Source organism: Delphinapterus leucas, chromosome 15 (assembly GCF_059928025.1).
Source record: "Delphinapterus leucas isolate spDelLeu-1000000601 "Yukka" chromosome 15, BTC_Dleu_Yukka2, whole genome shotgun sequence".
NCBI lineage: Eukaryota > Metazoa > Chordata > Mammalia > Artiodactyla > Monodontidae > Delphinapterus > Delphinapterus leucas.
Genome location: NC_143143.1, coordinates 46,526,093 through 46,544,998, shown reverse-complemented (window position 1 = coordinate 46,544,998; position 18,906 = coordinate 46,526,093). Strand labels below are relative to the sequence as shown.

General features: G+C 36.3%; 1 protein-coding gene across 1 annotated transcript in view; it reads left to right on the top strand.

Moving 5' to 3' along the window:
• Positions 1-18,906, top strand: part of MACROD2 (mono-ADP ribosylhydrolase 2) — a 1,987,750-nt gene that overhangs the window by 451,586 nt on the left and 1,517,258 nt on the right. Inside the window, exon 4 of the mRNA XM_022594140.2 lies at positions 8,418-8,447. Within this exon, the coding sequence (XP_022449848.1) occupies positions 8,418-8,447 (30 nt within the window). The remainder of the gene's footprint in view (positions 1-8,417; positions 8,448-18,906) is intronic.

The following is an 18,906-nucleotide window of genomic DNA, read 5'->3' as shown; positions in this document are numbered from 1 at the left end:
AAGAGACCTCTGGGACAACATTAAATGCAACAACATTCACATTATACGGGTCCCAGAAGGAGGAGAGAGAGAAAGGACCCGAGAAAATATTTGAAGAGATTATAATTGAAAACTTCCCTAACATGGGAAAGGAAATAGCCACCCAAGTCCAGGAAGTGCAGAATCCCAGGCAGGATAAACCCAAGGAGAAACACACCGAAATACATACAAAATCAAATTGACAAAAATTAAAGACAAAGAAAAATTATTGAAAGCAACAAGGGAAAATGACAAATAACATACAAGGCAACTCCCATGAGGTTAACAGCTGATTTCTCAGTAGAAACTCTACAAGCCAGAAGGGAGTAGCATTATATATTTAAAGTGATGAAAGGGAAGAACTTACAACCAAGATTACTCTACCTGGTAGGGAGCTCATTCAGATTCTACAGAGAAATCAAAAGCTTTACAGACAAGCAAAAGCTAAGACAATTCAGCACCACCAAACCAGCTCTACAACAAATGCTAAAGGAAGTTCTCTGAGTGGGAAACACAAAAGAAGAAAAGGACCTACATAAACAAACCCAGGGGCTTCACTGGTGGCCCAGTGGTTGAGAGTCTGCCTGCTGATGCAGGGGACATGGATTCGCGCCCCGGTCTGGGAAGATCCCACATGCCGTGGAGCAGCTGGGCCCGTGAGCCATGGCCGCTGAGCCAGTGCGTCCGGAGCCTGTGCTCTGCAATGGGAGAGGCCACAACAGTGAGAGGCCCACGTACTGCAAAAAAAAAAAAAAAAAAAAAAAACGAAAAACGAACCCATAACAATTAAGAAAATGGTAATAGGAACATACAAATCGATGATTACCTTAAACGTAAATGGATTAAATGCTCCAACCAAAAGACACAGGCTCGCTGATTGGATACAAAAACAAGACCCATATGTGTGCTGTCTACAAGAGACCCACTTCAGACCTAGGGACACATACAGACTGCAAGTGAGGGGATGGAAAAAGATATTCCATGCAAATGGAAATCAAAAGAAAACTGGAGTAGCAATACTTATATCAGATAAAATAGACTTTAAAATAAAGAATGTTACAAGAGACAAGAAAGGACATCACATAACGATCAAGGGATCAATCTGAGAAGAAGATATAACAATTATAAATATATATGCACCCAACATAGGAGCACCTCAATACGTAAGGCAACTGTTAACAGCTATAAAAGAGGAAATCGACATTAACACAATTACAATGGGGGACATTAGCACCTCACTTACACCAATAGACAGGTCATCCAAACAGAAAATTAATAAGGAAACATAAGCGTTAAATGACACAACAGATGATAGCTTTAATTGATATTTATAGGACATCCCATCGAAAAACAACAGAATACACTTTCTTCTCAAGTGCACACGGAACATTCTCCAGGATAGATCACATCTTGGGTCACAAATCAAGCCTCAGTAAATTTAAGAAAATTGAAATCATATCAAGCATCTCTTCTGACCACAATGCTATGAGATTAGAAATCAATTACAGGGAAACAAACATTAAAAACACAAACACATGGAGGCTAAACAATACGTTACTAAATAACCAAGAGATAACTGAAGAAATCAAAGAGGAAATCAAAAAATACCTAGAGAAAAATGACAATGAAAACACGACGATCCAAAACCTATGGAATGCTGCAAAAGCAGTTCTAAGAGGGAAGTTTATAGCAATACAAGCCTACCTCAAGAAACAAGAAAAATCTCAAATAAACAATCTAACCTTACACCTAAAGGAACTAGAGAAAGAAGAACAAACAAAACCCAAAGTTAGTAGAAGGAAAGAAATCGTAAAGATCAGAGCAGAAATAAATGAAATAGAAACAAAGAAAACAAAGCAAAGATCAATAAAGCTAACAGCTGGTTCTTTGAGAAGATAAACAAAATTGATAATCCATTAGCCAGACTCATGAAGAAAAAGAGGGAGAGGACTCAAATCAATAAAATTAGAAATGAAAAAGGAGAAGTTACAACAGACAGCGCAGAAATACAAAGTATCCTAAGAGACCACTGCAAGCAAGTCTATGCCAATAAAATGGACAACTGGGAAGAAATGGACAAATTTTTAGAAAGGTATAACCTTCCAAGACTGAACCAGGAAGAAATAGAAAATGTGAACAGACCAATCACAATTAATGAAATTGAAACTGATTAAAAATCTTCCAACAAACAAAAGTCCAGGACCAGATGGTTTCACAGGTGATTTCTATCAAACATTTATAGAAGAGCTAACACCCTTCCTTCTCAAACTCTTCCCAAAAATTACAGAGAAAGGAACACTCCCAAACTCATTCTATGAGGCCACCATCACCCTGATACCAAAACCAGACAAAGGTACTTCAAAAAAAGAAAATTACAGACCAGTATCACTGATGAATATAGATGCAAAAATCCTCAACAAAATACTAGCAAACAGAATCCAACAACACAGTAAAAGGATCACACACCATGACTAAGTGAGATTTATCCCAGGGATGCAAGGATTCTTCAATATACGCAAATCAATCAATGTGATACACCATATTAACAAAGTGAAGAATAAAAACCATACGATCATCTCAATAGATGCAGAAAAGTATTCTGAGAAAATTCAACACCCTTTATGATAAAACCTCTCCAGAAAGGGGGTATTGAGGGAACCTACCTCAACATAATAAAGGCCATATATGACAAACCCATAGCAAACCTCATTCTCAATGGTGAAAAACTGAAAGCATTTCCTCTAAGATCAGGAAGAAGACAATGATGTCCACTCTCACCACTATTATTCAATATAATTTTGGAAGTCCTAACCATGGCAATCAGAGGAGAAAAAGAAATAAAAGGAATCCAAATTGGAAAAGAAGAAGTAAAACTGTCACTGTTTGCAGATGACATGATACTGTACACTGAGAATCCTAAAGATGCTACCAGAAAACTACTAGAGCTGATCAATGAATTTGGTAAAGTTGCAGACTATAAAGTTAATGTACAGAAATCTCTTGCATTCCTATACACTAATGATGAAAAATCTGAAAGAGAAATTAAGGAAACGCTCTCATTTACCATGGCAACGAAAAGAATAAAATACGTAGGAATAAACCTACCTGGGGAAACAAAAGACCTGTATGCAGAAAACTGTAAGACACTGATGAAAGAAATTAAAGATGATAAAAACAGATGGAGAGATATATCATGTTCTCATATTGAAAGAAACAATATTGCGAAAATGATTATACTACCCAAAGCAATCTATAGACTCAGTGCAATCCTTATCAAATTACCAATGGCATTTTTTACAGAACAAGATCAAGAAAATCTTAAAATTTATATGGAGACACAAAAGGCCCTGAAGAGCCAAAGCAGTCTTGAGGGGAAAAAAAGGAGCTGGAGGAAGCAGACTCCCTGAGTTCAGAATATACTACAAAGCTACAGTAATCAAGACAGTATGGTACTGGCACAAAAACAGAAATATAGCTCAGTGGAACAGGATATAGAAAGCTCAGAGATAAACCCACGCACCTATGGTCAAGTAATCTTTGACAAAGGAGGCAAGAATATACAATGGAGAAAAGGCAGTCTCTTCAATAAGTGGTGCTGGGAAAACTGGAGAGCTACATGTAAAAGAAGAAAATTAGAACACTCCCTAACACCATACAAAAAAATAAACTCAGGATGGATTAGAGACCTAAATGTAAGACTGCACACTATAAAACTCTTAGAGGAAAACATAGGCAGAATACTCTTTTGACATAAATCACAGCAAGATCTTTTTTGATCCACCTCCTAGAGTAATGGAAATAAAACCAAAAATCAACAAATGGGACCTAATGAAACTTAAAAGCTTTTGCAAAGCAAAGGAAACTACAAACAAGAGAAGAAGACAACCCTCAGAATGGGAAAATAATTGCAAACAAATCAATGGACAAAGGATTAATCTCCAAAATTTATAAACAGCTCATGCAGCTCAATATTTAAAAAGCAATCAACCCAATCGAAAAATGGGCAGAAGACCTAAATAAACATTTCTCCAAAGTAGACATACAGATGGCCAAGAAGCACATGAAAAGCTGCTCAACATCACAAATTTTTAGAGAAATACAAATCAAAACTACAATGAGGTATCACCTCACAACAGTTAGAATGGGCATCATCAGAAAATCTACAAACAACAAATGCTAGAGAGGGTATGGAGAAAAGGGAGCCCTCTTGCACTGTTGGTGGGAGTGTAAATTCATACAGCCACTATGGAGAACAGTATGGAGGTTCTTTAAAAAACTAAAAATAGAATTTCCATATGACCCAGCAATCCCACTACTGGGCATATACCCAGAGAAAAACATAATTCAAAAAGACACATGCACCCCAATGTTCATTGCAGCACTATTTTTTTTTTTAACTGGTTGGACTACATGAATTTTTTTTAATAGGATTTACTCTTTTTTTTCCTTAATTAATTAATTTATTTATTTAGGGCGGTGTTGGGTCTTCGTTTCTGTGCGAGGGTTTTCTCTAGTTGTGGCAAGTGGAGGCCGCTCTTCATCGCGGTGCGCGGGCCTCTCACTCTCGCGGCCTCTCTTGTTGCGGAGCACAGGCTCCAGACGCGCAGGCTCAGTAGTTGTGGCTCACGCTTCTAGTTGCCCCGCGGCATGTGGGATCTTCTCAGACCAGGGCTCGAACCCGTGTCCCCTGCCTTAGCAGGCAGATTCTCAACCACTGCACCACCAGGGAAGCCCCATTGCAGCACTGTTTTCAATAGCCAGGTCATGGAAGCAACCTAAATGTCCATCGACAGATGAATGGATAAAGAAGATGTGGTACATATATACAATGGAATATTAGCCATAAAAAGGAATGAAATTGAGTCATTTGTAGAGATGTGCATGGATCTAGAGACTGTCATACAGAGTGAAGTAAGTCAGAAAGAAAAAAACATTTTTCGTATATTAACGCATATATGTGGAACCTAGAAAAATGCTACAGATGAACCGGTTTGCAGGGCAGAAATAGAGACACAGATGTAGAGAAGAAACGTATGGACACCAATGGGGGAAAGTGGAGGGGTCAGGTGTGGTGGTGTGATGAATTGAGAGATTGGGGTTGACATATATACACTAATATGTATAAAGTGGATAACTAATAACAAGCTGCTGTATAAGAAAAAAAAATAGTAGCAATTAGCCATGCTACTACAAAAATATATATATATGTATATGGCACTGTCTATGAAGTATTCTTGACAGGGAGTAGAAAAGTGAGCCTAAATCTAATAAAAAAATAAAAATAAAAAAAAAAAAGGAAAATAGTGTTGATTAGTAAGCATGCTCAGAGAAGAGATTTTTAAATCTCAATCTAGAAGCAGTAGCATCATGCTTATCAACTTTAAGTTTTCTTTGTTCCTTTCTCCTTTACCTTCCATATGTAACTCTAGGAATAACAAGAGGCATATCCAAAATTCCCTGTAGCAGCGGACCTAGGGAGGGACAATAACTATATAAATGTATTTCATACAATTTTAATCACTATTTCCAAATAAACTTTTAAGAGTTACTTTAACAGACCTTGATCTTACAGGAAGAAAAGGACCAAAGTTTGCTCTTTCCACACACTTCAGTAAACAAAAACCTCTTCTACGTCAATAAAGAAATGGGATTAATCCTGCCAGTTATCTCACTGTTGGAAAACATGTATTGAGAACTTATTAAATGCAGGCCAAATTATTAAACTCAGACTTTATCTTTAGGGGCTTCCTCTCTAATTAGGATATACCTCGATTTATTAGAAATAATTAAGTAAAAATTAAATGACTACTAATTTTAGAAACACAAAAGTCATTTTCACTTTTGTAAAATGGAAGAAATAATATTAATCCACCTGACCAATAAATGTTGACAATCAGTTATATTATGCATAAGGTGCTTTGTGAAGGTAGAATAATATTAGAAATCATAATAAAGTTTCACTTTTATTTGCCAATATTTTTGTCACTTTTACTGAAGAAAATTGTCTTGATATTTTTCCTAATAATGTAAACATTTTATTTTTTAATTTTTAGAGAACAGAAATTGATAAAATAGACTTAAATTTGATGGGTTCTTTAGAAAAATCATTATCAGGATTACAGTTATTAGAATTGCTTTGAATATATTTAAGCAGCTTAGATTAAGATTCTATTACATGACTGGTAATGCACATGAAATTATCTTAAAAGTGATTGTGCCCTATGTAAATGCCACAATTTTATAAAATACTTCTATGTAGATGTTAAAATGTGGCCAGACATGCTCACCTAGACGCGAGCACACATCTGACATAAACTGACTTGACGGTTCTCCAGGACTGGAGTTCCAGTTCCTACACCTGCTCCCACACATCCACCCACCTCTATTGGACGAGGGCCTGGTTAAACAGATGGGTCTTGTGCTGTGCTCTCAAAAGAGGCAGCCTCCACCTTTACTGAGCAAAGCATTGGGTGAAAATAGGTTATATTGTGTTATTGTGATTCTGGGCATGATAATTTGCATGTAAAGCTACTATTCATTGCTGTTGTTGTTTGTTGTTGGAAATACATTTTTCTTTATGAATGAATATGTATAAATTGGAGGACAACAGATGGAGTTTCTGGGATCTGGAAAACCTATAGACAGGGAAGGAGTTCTCAGTCAAATATAAAAATAAAAAATCGGCAGGAGTGTGAAATGCCATGCAGTTTTATAAATGCATGTAGCTAAGATTTTTAAGAAAATGTTTGGGTTTGCCAAGAGACATCATGAAATTTCTCCCATCCACTAAAGGGTATGGAACCAAGATAGAATTCATAACATCTTTCCTCATTTCCCTTCAGCAAGTTACCACTTCAGCAGTTACAAAGTTTGATTTGGGGCAGGGCATTAAGTCCTGGATACGATCTATGTAAATACTACACATTTTCACTGTGAAGTCAGAAGGATTTGGGGGACCTGAGGTGACAGGGTGGCAGATGACTTTATAATATCTGAAGTGGGACTTCCCTTGCGGTCTAGTGGTTAACACCGCGCGCTTCCACTGCAGGAGGCACAGGTTTTATCCATGGTCAGGGAACTAAAATCCCACATGCCACGTGGCGCGACCCAAATAAAGAAAAAAAAGAAAGTTAAAAAAGTAAATAAAATGTAATATCTGAAGCGAATTTTGTTTATGGTTGACTAATGATTGCTACGCAGTCCATATTTGTGATGAAAGCACTGCGGGGAAGGCGTGAACAGCAATTAGATGGCCCTGTACTTGAAAGATCATATGAGACAAGATTTGATGCTCTAAGATTGACATATTGAGAAAACCTTCAAAGGCATTTGTTCTCCATGCATTTTCATGATGTTCTCTTTAGTGTTTCAATAATTAGCAAACCATCACATATGAATATAGGCATTTATTCTTAAAATGCTCCATTATTTATTGATAGAATCATTAACACTCTGATATTTGCTTCTCTTATTATGGCAGTGCGTGGTTTGTGGACATCACAGGAAAATTCAAGTGAAAGATTCCTACTCCTCTTTCTTAAGTGATTTCTTTAATCTTTTGGTAGCTCAGGTTTCTCCACAAAGAAAGAGACTTTGATTACCACATACTTTTTTTATGTTGCTGCAGGACTTCTGTTTTCTGGCTTTTGTAGAGACTAGATAAACATAGGCGTAAAGTTGCTTAATGCTTCAGCAGAAAACTGCAGTGGAACCTTCTGAAAATCTGACCTCTTAAAAAAATTTAAATGGAATAGTCTTATATTTTGCTTATTATTTGACTTCATAATTATATGTGCTAGGTTAATGGATAAATGGGTAAGAAATGACACATCATTGTTTTACAAAAATATTTAAAATTTATTTCTTTCCCTCAAACAAAAAATTAATGTAAAAACGAATAAATCTGTCACTATTTGAGTTCATTCTTATTGCAGAGTGTCTTGAGATAGCTTTATCTGATGGTGTTTAATTTAATTAAAATTATCATTATACTTTCTTGTTACATTGTTCTTTGAAATTGTTGAAATTGCCTAAATAACATTGTTCTATCTCTAGTTGATAAAATGGAGAAACCAAAAGATTAATTTAGATACAGAATGGAAAAAAAAGGATCACATATGTACTTCATTTTATTAGAAGGAAGCACATTGTAAAAATATTCATTTGAAGAGAAAAAAGAGAAAAATAGTGAAATATTTCAATTTTCATACCATAATAAAACAGTAATAAAGTCTGTCTTTATATGCAAGTACATATTGTAATATATATATGTGTGTGTGTGTGTGTGAGTGTGTGTGTGTATGTACAGCATGATCATTACCAACTTTTCCTGAACTACTCTGGCATATTATATTTTTATATATTATTTAATGTCTTTTATTTTGTTTTCTTTTGAACAGCAAATACCAGTCTTCTTGGAGGTGGAGGTGGTAAGTCCTGAACATCACTTAAAATATATTTTATTACTACACCAACCATAAGATGTTTAGTAAGTTCTGTGATACTTTAAACAAAATTAATTTTGCTGTAGTCATCAACCACGCAAATTATAATCTTAGAAAATTTATAATAGAAGTATCTTGGGTTTGCCTAAACGTTATTTTAACTGACTTCAGAATATGCAGAATACTGTTGTTGTTCTCATCAAGCTTTATATTTCTATCTTTGGCATGAACTATAGCAGCAATAAGCTATTGAGATGAACACACATATAGTAGATGATAGTCACTTTTTAAGTATAGTTGATTTGCAATGTTGTGTTAATTTCTGCTGTGCAGCAAAGTGATTCAGTTATACACATATATAAATATATATACATTCTTCTTCATATTCTTTTCCATTTTAGATTATCACAGGATATCAAATATAGTTCCCTGTGCTACACAGTAGGACCTTGTTGTTTATCAATTCTATATATACTAGTTTGCATCTGCTAAGCCCAAACTCCCAATCCATCCCTCCCTCACACCCCTTCCACCTTGGCAACCACAAGGCTGTTCTCTATATCTTTGAGTGTGTTTCTGTTTTATAGATAAGTTTATTTGTGTCATATTTTAGATTCCACATATAAGTGATATCATATGGTATTTGTCTTTCTCTTTCTGACTTACTTCACTTAGTATGCTTATCTCTGGGTCCATCCATGTTGCTGTGAATGGCATTATTTCATTCTTTTTTATGGCTGAGTAATATTCCATTGTGTATATATACCACATCTTCTTTATCCATTCATCTGTTAATGGACATTTAGGTTGTATCCATGTCTTGGCTATTGTGAATAGTGCTGCTATGAACATAGGGGTGCATGTATCTTTTTGAATTATAGTTTTGTCCAGATATATGCCCAGGAGTTGAATTGCTGGATCATATGGCAACTCTAGTTTTTTGAGGAACCTCCATACTGTTTTCAATAGTGGCTGCATGATAGAGTCACTTTTAATATGAATTTTAAAACAATACATCTGGAGACTTGTGGTTTTTATCTTTTTTTTTTCATAATAATGACTAAAATCATTATGACTTTGTAGCCTGAGAGCTTAATATATCAGTGACTTACTGTGAAAAATAAAAAAAGAAATTGGTAATGGCATTTTGCTTTTTCTTTCTTCCTTTTCAGAGGAGAGAGAGAAAGAGATCAAAGTGAGATGAGGAAGAGAGAGATTTCTGTACTAGGAATTCTTTTTTGATACTAAATTCTTGGAACTATTTATTATTTTTATTTCTAGGTTGAAAGGTGAAAGCTTACCTAGCCCCAGTCTATACTACATGGTAGGGGAGGAAAAAAGTATACAGTAGAATGGGGTCCTTTTCATTTAGGACCCAGATGGACATAAATAGGTTTGTTTTCTCTCTCCCTCTTCCTCTTGCTTCCTCTTTTCATGTATGTGGTTGAAATAGATATGATTGTATATACAGAGCTTTAGGTTTTCAACAAACAAGTTAGAACTTGTTTACTTGATCCCCAACTTTTAAGAAATGTTATCCTTTATAAATCATCATCAGGAGGTTTCAGCTTAAATTTTATTTGAAAATTACAATTTTAACCATTGTTCCCATATAAGAATCAATAGATTTTTAAAAACAAAATGTTGGAAATAGAAATGATAGAAAATAGTTTAAACTAGAAAGTGCTCTTCATATTACCACATGTCAATGCATATTCTATAGCAGAGTATTTTTCTTCTTCCCCAAATTACTTTAGAAAATATAAATATACAGGGTTTCTCATTGTTCTTCTTCTTCTTCTTCTTCTTTTTGGTATTCTTTGGGAACTAGAAGAGAAATATTCCTTAGGAATGTACTGGATTCCCAATAAATTTTTATCTCTAGGTTTCTTATAATATGTGAAGGAAACATTAAAATAAGTCATTCATAGTGATGATTTTCTTACATGACATATTAGTATTTTAACAAATTTGACTAGTACTGTTAAGTAGGATAAAAAAAGTTAAAATTGAGTCTACATATACAAATCTATCAATTTAAAACAGCAGACAAATTAGCTAGATAGTTAATTTATGGTTCTTGGCTATTTAAAAAAAAACTGAATTGACTAATTATATAAGTTAAAATCACTTTAGCTGCCCATAACAGAAACCCCCCAAATACTAGTGACTTAAAGGAGATAGAAAAATGTTTCTGTCCCCTGTGAAAGTAGCTTAGATGTAGACTAGAGTGGCTGTGCAGTAATCCCATCCTGTCATCAAGTGCTCAAGCTCTGGCTTTTCTGCTCTTCCTTCCTACTGTGTGGAACTCAGGGTCCACAGAGGCTGCTGGACTCTAGGCATCAAAAATATGGGTGTCAGGAGGAGTAAGAAAGGCAAAAAATCAAAAAGGTGGCCCCTAAAAGACAAGCCAGTTTTCTTTAAGCAGCTTTATCTGATGTCTCATATCCTTGAATTGATCAAATGTTCATTCATGGATAATATAGTTTTATGCCAGGAAGAAATGTGCTCATCAAAAAAAAGCAGTGCTCTGTTTTCTAAGGAAGAAGGGGAGGGTGGAGGTTTGGCAGGCAATGAGCAGTCCCTGCCATTTTGGGGAAGGTAGGCTGCTGTTCAGCTACCCTTGTCAAGCTGCTTTGTTTCAATATATGTATACATGGTTGGTGTGTATAGAATTAACGCTAGTGAGTTGGCCTGTATTTCCTTGTGGTTCCTTCAACCTGTGTGTAGATACAGTGTACATTTTTAGCAATGTCAAGACGTTCAGGAATAGGCAAACTCAATGTTCTGTTTACCTGAAGTATATACTTGACTGTCCTCTAGGTGGTTGATTTTGCTAAATGCAGTTATTTGCCATAATTTCTCATTTCTGAATTCTAAAATTAGCAACTCAATATCATCATAAAGATAAATTATAAGTATTTAAGATGGATGTAATTTCTTTCATTAAAGTAGGTCATTGACAGGTTTAATTCATTTATGCACTTCTGGAGATGTCAAGATTGCTCTAAAATACATGTCTGATTTTTGGAAAGCTGCATTTAAAACTTAAATTTAAGGAATATTTTTAGCCTTCTCTGAACTGATTTTTGGCCTTTTGATTCTGTGACAAATCTTATTAATCCTGTCAGTGATATTTGTACAGCAACAGCTAATAATCATCTAATAAGGAGCCTAGAACTGATGCAGTCCTCTTGGATTTGATCAATGATTCCTTTTATTGACTTGAATTAATATACCTTCAAAAACCTCTAAAGGAAATAATTCTTTGATTGACTAAACAATTTGATCAAGAAAATTTGGGACCACATAAAAAAATAATAATAGTATCTTAAGTACCATTTTTTCAGGTTCTCAGGAGGGCTTCCCCCCAGTTCTGTATAAGTTGCACTTGAAATTTAGGCAAAAATCAGTCTATACAAAGTTGTATTATCTATAATCGTAGTGTTTTGCTCTTTTTTTTTTTTTTTTTTTGGAGTGCTCATGATCAAGACAAGAGATCTCCTAAGAGGAGATTTTAAAAATGGTCACAATCACCCACTCAGTTTTTTGTTTGTTTGTTTTTTGCGGTACGCGGGCCTCTCACTGCTGTGGCCTCTCCCGTTGCGGAGCACAGGCTCCGGATGCGCAGGCTCAGCGGCCATGGCTCATGGGCCCAGCCACTCTGCGGCATGTGGGATCTTCCCAGACTGGGGCACGAACCCATGTCCGCTGCATCTGCAGGCGGACTGTCAACCACTGCGCCACCAGGGAAGCCCACCCACTCAGTTTTAATTTTAAAGTGAGAGAATCATTTCACATAGGTGTGGATTCTCATCTTTGGGCCAGAGGTCACTCTCTTTAGGAACTTAGTGTCACTTAGTGTCATTGTAGTGAGTATAAGTGATAGGGCTCCAACTACCTAGTCATATCAGTTAAAATACTTGGTAAAATGGATCATCTATGTATATATGTCCCAGATATGTTAAGGGCAAATAAATATACTAATATTTAAGTAAGAATGTGGCTGGTCTATAGTGACTGGATTCTGTCTTTCAGGAAGCCTTTATATAATCTAGGTAATGGTATAATGTAAAAAAACCTTAGAAGTTCTATTAATTTTTACAAGCTCTCCATCATTGCTCCCAGTACTAACCTGCATAGCAGTATAGCACATTTAGATATAAAACAAGTAAATTTAATTTTCTCATTTAGTCCTTTTCTTAGTCAGGGTAGGCTACATTATGCTATGGTAACAAACCTAAAAATCTTAGTGGTTAAAACAATAAGGTTAATTTCCTGCTCACATCAATGTCGAGTATATTGGTGGCTGTTCTACTCAGGCTCTCCTACAGGTGGTGACACAGAGTCTCAGGTTGCTTCTCTATCTTGTAACTACTCTATGTGGTATGTGGCTCCAGTCACAAAACAGGAAGAGACAGCTGGTGGATCTTGTGGGATGTATTTACAGAGCAGTTCGTGAATGGCTTATGTCACTTCTGCCCACGTTCCATGGGTCAGAATTCAGGCAAGTGACCCCCAACCGAACTACAAGGAAGTCTGGGAAGAATGGAGTCTTCCAGCGTTCCCAGGAAGAGGAAATGGTGTGATAAATACATAGCACTGTCTCGGCCACAATGCTCAAATGAGATCAGTGTTATTTATTATTATTATTATTACTTTAATCACTGAGGGAAATGTGACTTAGGGAGATTTAGTGACTTCTTCAAGGTCACACAGCTTATAAAGTGCAAAGGTCCAATAAGAAGACAGGGTTCTTGAGTCCCACTCAGGGTTCGTGCCTTTGCTCTGTGAGTTTTTGTTTTTTTAACATCTTTATTGGAGTATAATTGCTTTACAACAGTGTGTTACTTTCTGCTTTATAACAAAGTGACTCAACTATACATATAAATATGTCCCCATATCTCCTCCCTCTTGCATTTCCCTCCCAACTCTCCCTACCCCACACCTCTAGGTGGTCACAAAGCACCGAGCTGATCTCCCTGTGCTATGAAGCTGCTTCCCACTCGCTATCTGTTTTACATTTGGTAGTGTATATATGTCCATGCCACTCTCTCACTTCGTTCCAGCTTACCCTTCCCCCTCCCCACATCCTCAAGTCCATTCTCTACATCTGAATCTTTATTTCTCTCCTGCCTCTAGGTTCTTCAGAACCATTTTTTTTCTAGGTTCCACAAATATGCGTTAATATACGATATTTGCTTTCCTCTTTCTGACTTACTTCAGTCTGTATGAGTCTCTAGATCCATCCATGTCTCTACAGATGACCCAATTTCATTCCTTTTTATGGCTGAGTAATATTCCATTGTATATATGTACCACATCTTCTTTATCCATTCATCTGTTGGTGGGCATTTAGGTTGCTTCCATGTCCTGGCTATTGTAAATAGTGCTGGAGTGAACATTGTGGTACATGACTCTTTTTGAATTATGGCTTTCTCAGGGTATATGCCCAGTAGTGGGACTGCTGGGTCATATGGTAGTCCTGGTTGTATTTTTAGTTTTTTCAGGAACCTCCATACTGTTCTCCACAGTGGCTGTATCAATTCACATTCCCACCAACAATGCAAGAGGGTTCCCTTTTCTCCACATCCTCTCCAGCATTTATTGTTTCTGCATTTTTTCATGATGGCCATTCTGACTGGTGTGAGAGGATACCTCATTGTAGCTTTGATCTGCATTTCTCTAATGATTAGTGATGTTGAGCATCCCTTCATGTGTTTGTTGGCAATCTGTATATCCTCTTTGGAGAAATGTCTGTTTAGGTCTTCTGCCCATTTTTGGATTGTGTTGTCTGTTTTTTTTTTTTTTATTTTTTTTGGTATGGAGCTGCATGAGCTTCTTGTAACGTTTGGAAATTAATCCTTTGTCAGGTGCTTCATTTGCAAATATTTTCTCCCATTCTGAAGGCTGTCCTTCTGTCTTGCTTATGGTTTCCTTTGCTGTGCAAAAGCTTTGAAGTTTCATTAGGTCCCATTTGTTTATTTTTTTTTCCATTTCTCTAGCAGGTGGGTCAAAAAGGATGTTGCTGTGATTTATGTCACAGAGTGTTCTGCCTATGTTTTCCTCTAAGAGTTTTATAGTGTCTGGTCTTACATTTAGGTATCTAATCCATTTTGAGTTTATTTTTGTGTATGTTGTTAGGGAGTGTTCTAATTTCATTCTTTTCCAGGTAGCTGTCCAGTTTTCCCAGCACCACTTATTGAAGAGGCTGTCTTTTCTCCATTGTATATTCTTGCCTCCTTTATCAAACATAAGGTGACCATATGTGTGTGGGTTTATCTCTGGGCTTTCTATCTTGTTCCATTAATCTATATTTCTGTTTTTCTACCAGTACCATAATGTCTTGATTACTGTAGCTTTGTAGTATAGTCTGAAGTCAGGAAGCCTGATTCCTCCAGCTCCACTTTTCTTTCTCAAGACTGCTTTGGCTATCCGGGGTCTTTTGTGTTTCCATACAAATTGTGATTTTTTTTTTTGTTCTAGTTCTGTGAAAAATGCAATTGGTAGTTTGATAGGGATTGCATTGACTCTGTAGATTGCTTTGGGTAGTAGAGTCATTTTCACAGTGTTGATTCCTCCAATCCAAGAACGTGGTATATCTCTCCATCTGTTTGTATCATCTTTAACTTCTTTCATCAGTGTCTTCTGCTTTTCTGCATACAGGTCTTTTGTCTCCTTAGGTAGCTCTAGTGGTTTTCTGGTAGCATCTTTAGGATTCTCTGTGTACAGTATCATGTCATCTGCAGACTGTGACAGCTTAACTTCTTCTTTTCCAATTTGCATTCCTTTTATTTCTTTTTTTTCTCTGATTGCTGTGGCTAGAACTTCCAAAACTATGTTGAATAATAGTGGTGAGAGTGGACAACCTTGTCTTGTTCCTGATCTTAGTGGAAAAGGTTTCAGTTTTTCACCATTGAGAACAATGTTAGCTGTGGGTTTATCATATATGGCCTTTATTATGTTGAGGTAAGTTCCCTCTATGCCTACTTTCTGGAGGGTTTTTTTCATAAATGGGTGTTGAATTTTGTAAAAAGCTTTTTCTGCATCAATTGAGATGATCATATGGTTTTTCTCCATCAGTTTGTTAATATGGTGTATCACATTGATTGATTTGCATATATTGAAGAATCCTTGCATTCCCTGGATAAACCCCACTTGATCATGGTGTATGATCCTTTTAATGTGCTGTTGGATTCTCTTTGCTAGTATTATGTTGAGCATTTTTCCATCTATCACTAATATTGGCCTGTAGTTTCATCAGTGATATTGGCCTGTAGTTTTCTTTCTTTGTGACATCTTTGTCTGGATTTGGTATGAGGATGATGGTGGCCTTATAGAAGGAGTTTGGGAGTGTTCTTCCCTCTGATATATTTTGGAAAATTTGAGAAGGAAAGGTGTTAGCTCTTCTGTAAATATTTGATAGAATTCGCCTGTGAAGCTATCTGGTCTGGGCTTTTGTTTGTTGGAAGATTTTTAATCACAGTCTCAATTTCAGTGCTTGTGATTGGTCTGTTTATATTTTCTATTTTTTCCAGCTTCAGTCTTGGAAGGTTGTATTTTTGTAAGAATTTGTACATTTCTTCCAGGTTGTCTGTTTTATTGGCATATAGTTGCTTGTAATAATCTCTCATGATCCTTTGTATTTCTCCAGTGTCAGTTGTAACTTCTCCTTTTTCATTTCTAATTCTATTGATGTGAGTCTCCTCCATTTTTTTCTTGATGAGTCTGGCTAATGGTTTATCCATTTTGTTTATCTTCTCAAAAACCAACTTTTAGTTTTATTGATCTTTGCTGTCATTTCCTTCATTTCTTTTTCATTTATATCTGATCTGATCTTTATGATTTCTTTCCTTCTGCTATGTTTGGGGTTTTTTTTGTTCTTCTTTCTCTATTTGCTTTAGGTGTAAGGTTAGGTTGTGTATTTGAGATGTTTCTTGTTTCTTGAGGTAGGATTGTATTGCTATAAACTTCCCTTAGAACTGCTTTTGCTGCATCCATAGGTTTTGGTTTGTGGTGTTTTCATTTTCATTTGTGTCTAGGTATTTTTTGATTTCCTCTTTGATTTCTTCAGTGATCTCTTGGTTATTTAGTAGTGTATTGTTTAGCCTCCATATATTTGTATTTTTTACAATTTTTTTCCTGTATTTGATATCTAGTCACATAGTGTGGTCGGAAAAGATACTTGATACAATTTCAATTTTCTTAAGTTTACCAAGGCTTGATTTGTGACCCAAGATATGATTTATCCTGGAGAATGTTCCATGAGCACTTGAGAAGAAAGTGTATTCTGTTGTTTTTGATGGAATGTTCTATATATATCAATTAAGTTCATCTTGTTTAATGTATCATTTAAAGCTTGTGTTTCCTTATTTATTTTCATTTTGGATGATCTGTCCATTGTTGAAAGTTGGGTGTTAAAAGTCCTCTACTGTGATTGTGTTACTGTTGATTTCCCCTTTTATGGCTGTTAGCATCTGCTTTATGTATTGAGGTGCTCCTATGTTGGGTGCATAAATATTTACAATTGTTATATCTTCTTCTTGGATTGATCCCTTGATCAGTATGTAGTGTCCTTCTTTGTCTCTTGTAATAGTCTTTATTTTAAAGTCTATTTTATCTGATATGAGAATTGCTACTCTAGCTTTCTTTTGATTTCCATTTGCATGGAATATCTTTTTTCATCCCCTCACTTTCCAGTTTACATTTGTCCCTAGGTCTGAAGTGGGTCTCTTGTAGACAGCATATATATGGGTCTTGTTTTTGTATCCATTCAGCCAGTCTCTGTCTTTTGGTTTAAGCATTTAATCCATTCACATTTAAGGTAGTTACCGACATGTATGTTCCTATTACCATTTTCTTAATTTTGGGGGGTTTGTTATTGTAGTTCTTTTCCATCTCTTGTTTTTCCTGCCTAGCGAAGTTCCTTTAGCATTTGTTGTAAAGCTGGTTTGGTGGTGCTGAATTCTCTTAGCTTTTGCTTGTCTGTAAAGGTTTTAATTTCTCCATCACATCTGAATGAGACCCTTACTGGGTGGAGTAATCTTGGTTGTAGGTTTTTCCCTTTCATCACTTTAAATATGTCCTGCCCCTCCCTTCTGGCTTGCAGACTTTCTGCTGAAAGATTGGGTGTTAACCTATGGGGATTCCCTTGTATGTTATTTGTTGCTTTTCCCTTGCTGCTTTTAATATATTTTTTCTTTGTATTTAATTTTTGATAGTTTGATTATGTGTCTCAGAGTGTTTCTCATTGGATTTATCCTGTGTGGGACTCTGTGCTTCCTGGACTTGATTGACTATTTCCTTTCCCATATTAGGGAAGTTTTCAACTATAATCTCTTCAAATATTTTCTCAGTCCCTTTCTTTTCCTCTTCTTCTTCTGGGCCCCCTATATTTCGAATGTTGGTGCGTTTAAAGTTGTCGCAGTGGTCTCTGAGACTGTCCTCAATTCTTTTCATTCTTTTTTCTTTATTCTGCTCTGTGGTAGTTATTTCCACTCTTTTATCTTCCAGGTCACTTATCCGTTTTTGTGCCTCAGTTATTCTGCTATTGATTCCTTCTAGAGAATTTTTAACTTCATTTATTGTGTTATTCATCATTGTTTGTTTGCTCTTTAGTTCTTCTCGGTCCTTGTTAAAGGTTTCTTGTATTCTGTCCATTCTATTTCCAAGATTTTGGATCATCTTTACTATCATTACTCTGAATTCTTTTTCATGTATACTGCTTATTTCCTCTTCATTTGTTTGGTCTGGTGGGTTTTTACCTTGCTCCTTCATCTGCTGTGTGTTTCTCTGTCTTCTCATTTTGCTTAACTTTCTGTGTTTGGGGTCTCCTTTTTGTAGGCTGCAGATTCATAGTTCCTGTTGTTTTCAGTGTCTCCCCCCAGTGGCTAAGGTTGGCTTAGTGGGCTGTGTAGCCTTCCTGGTGGAAGCGACTGGTGCCTGTGTTTTAGTGGATGAGGCTGGATCTTGTCTTTCTAGTGGGTAGGACTGCATCCAGTGGTGTGTTTTGGGGTGTCTGTGACATTATGATTTTAGGCTGCCTCTCTGCTCTTGGGTGGGGTTGTGTCCCTGTCTTTCTGGTTGTTTGGCACAGGCTGTCCAGCACCATAGCTTGTTGGTCGTTGAATGTAGCTGTGTTGATGGAGATCTCTGGGGGAGCTTTTGCCATTTGATGTTATGTGGAGCTGGGAGGTCTCTGGTGGACCAATGTCCTGAACTTGGCTCTCCCACCTCAGAGGCACAGGCGTGACACCCGCCCAGAGCACCAAGACCCTGTGAGCCACACAGCTCAGAAGAAAAGGGAGAAAAAAAAGAAAGAAAGAAGAAAATAAAATAACATAAAGTTATTAAAATAAAAAATAGAAAAAGATTATTAAAAATAAAATAAATTATGAGTAATTTTTAAAAAAGAAGAGAGCCACCAAACCAAAAAACAAATCCA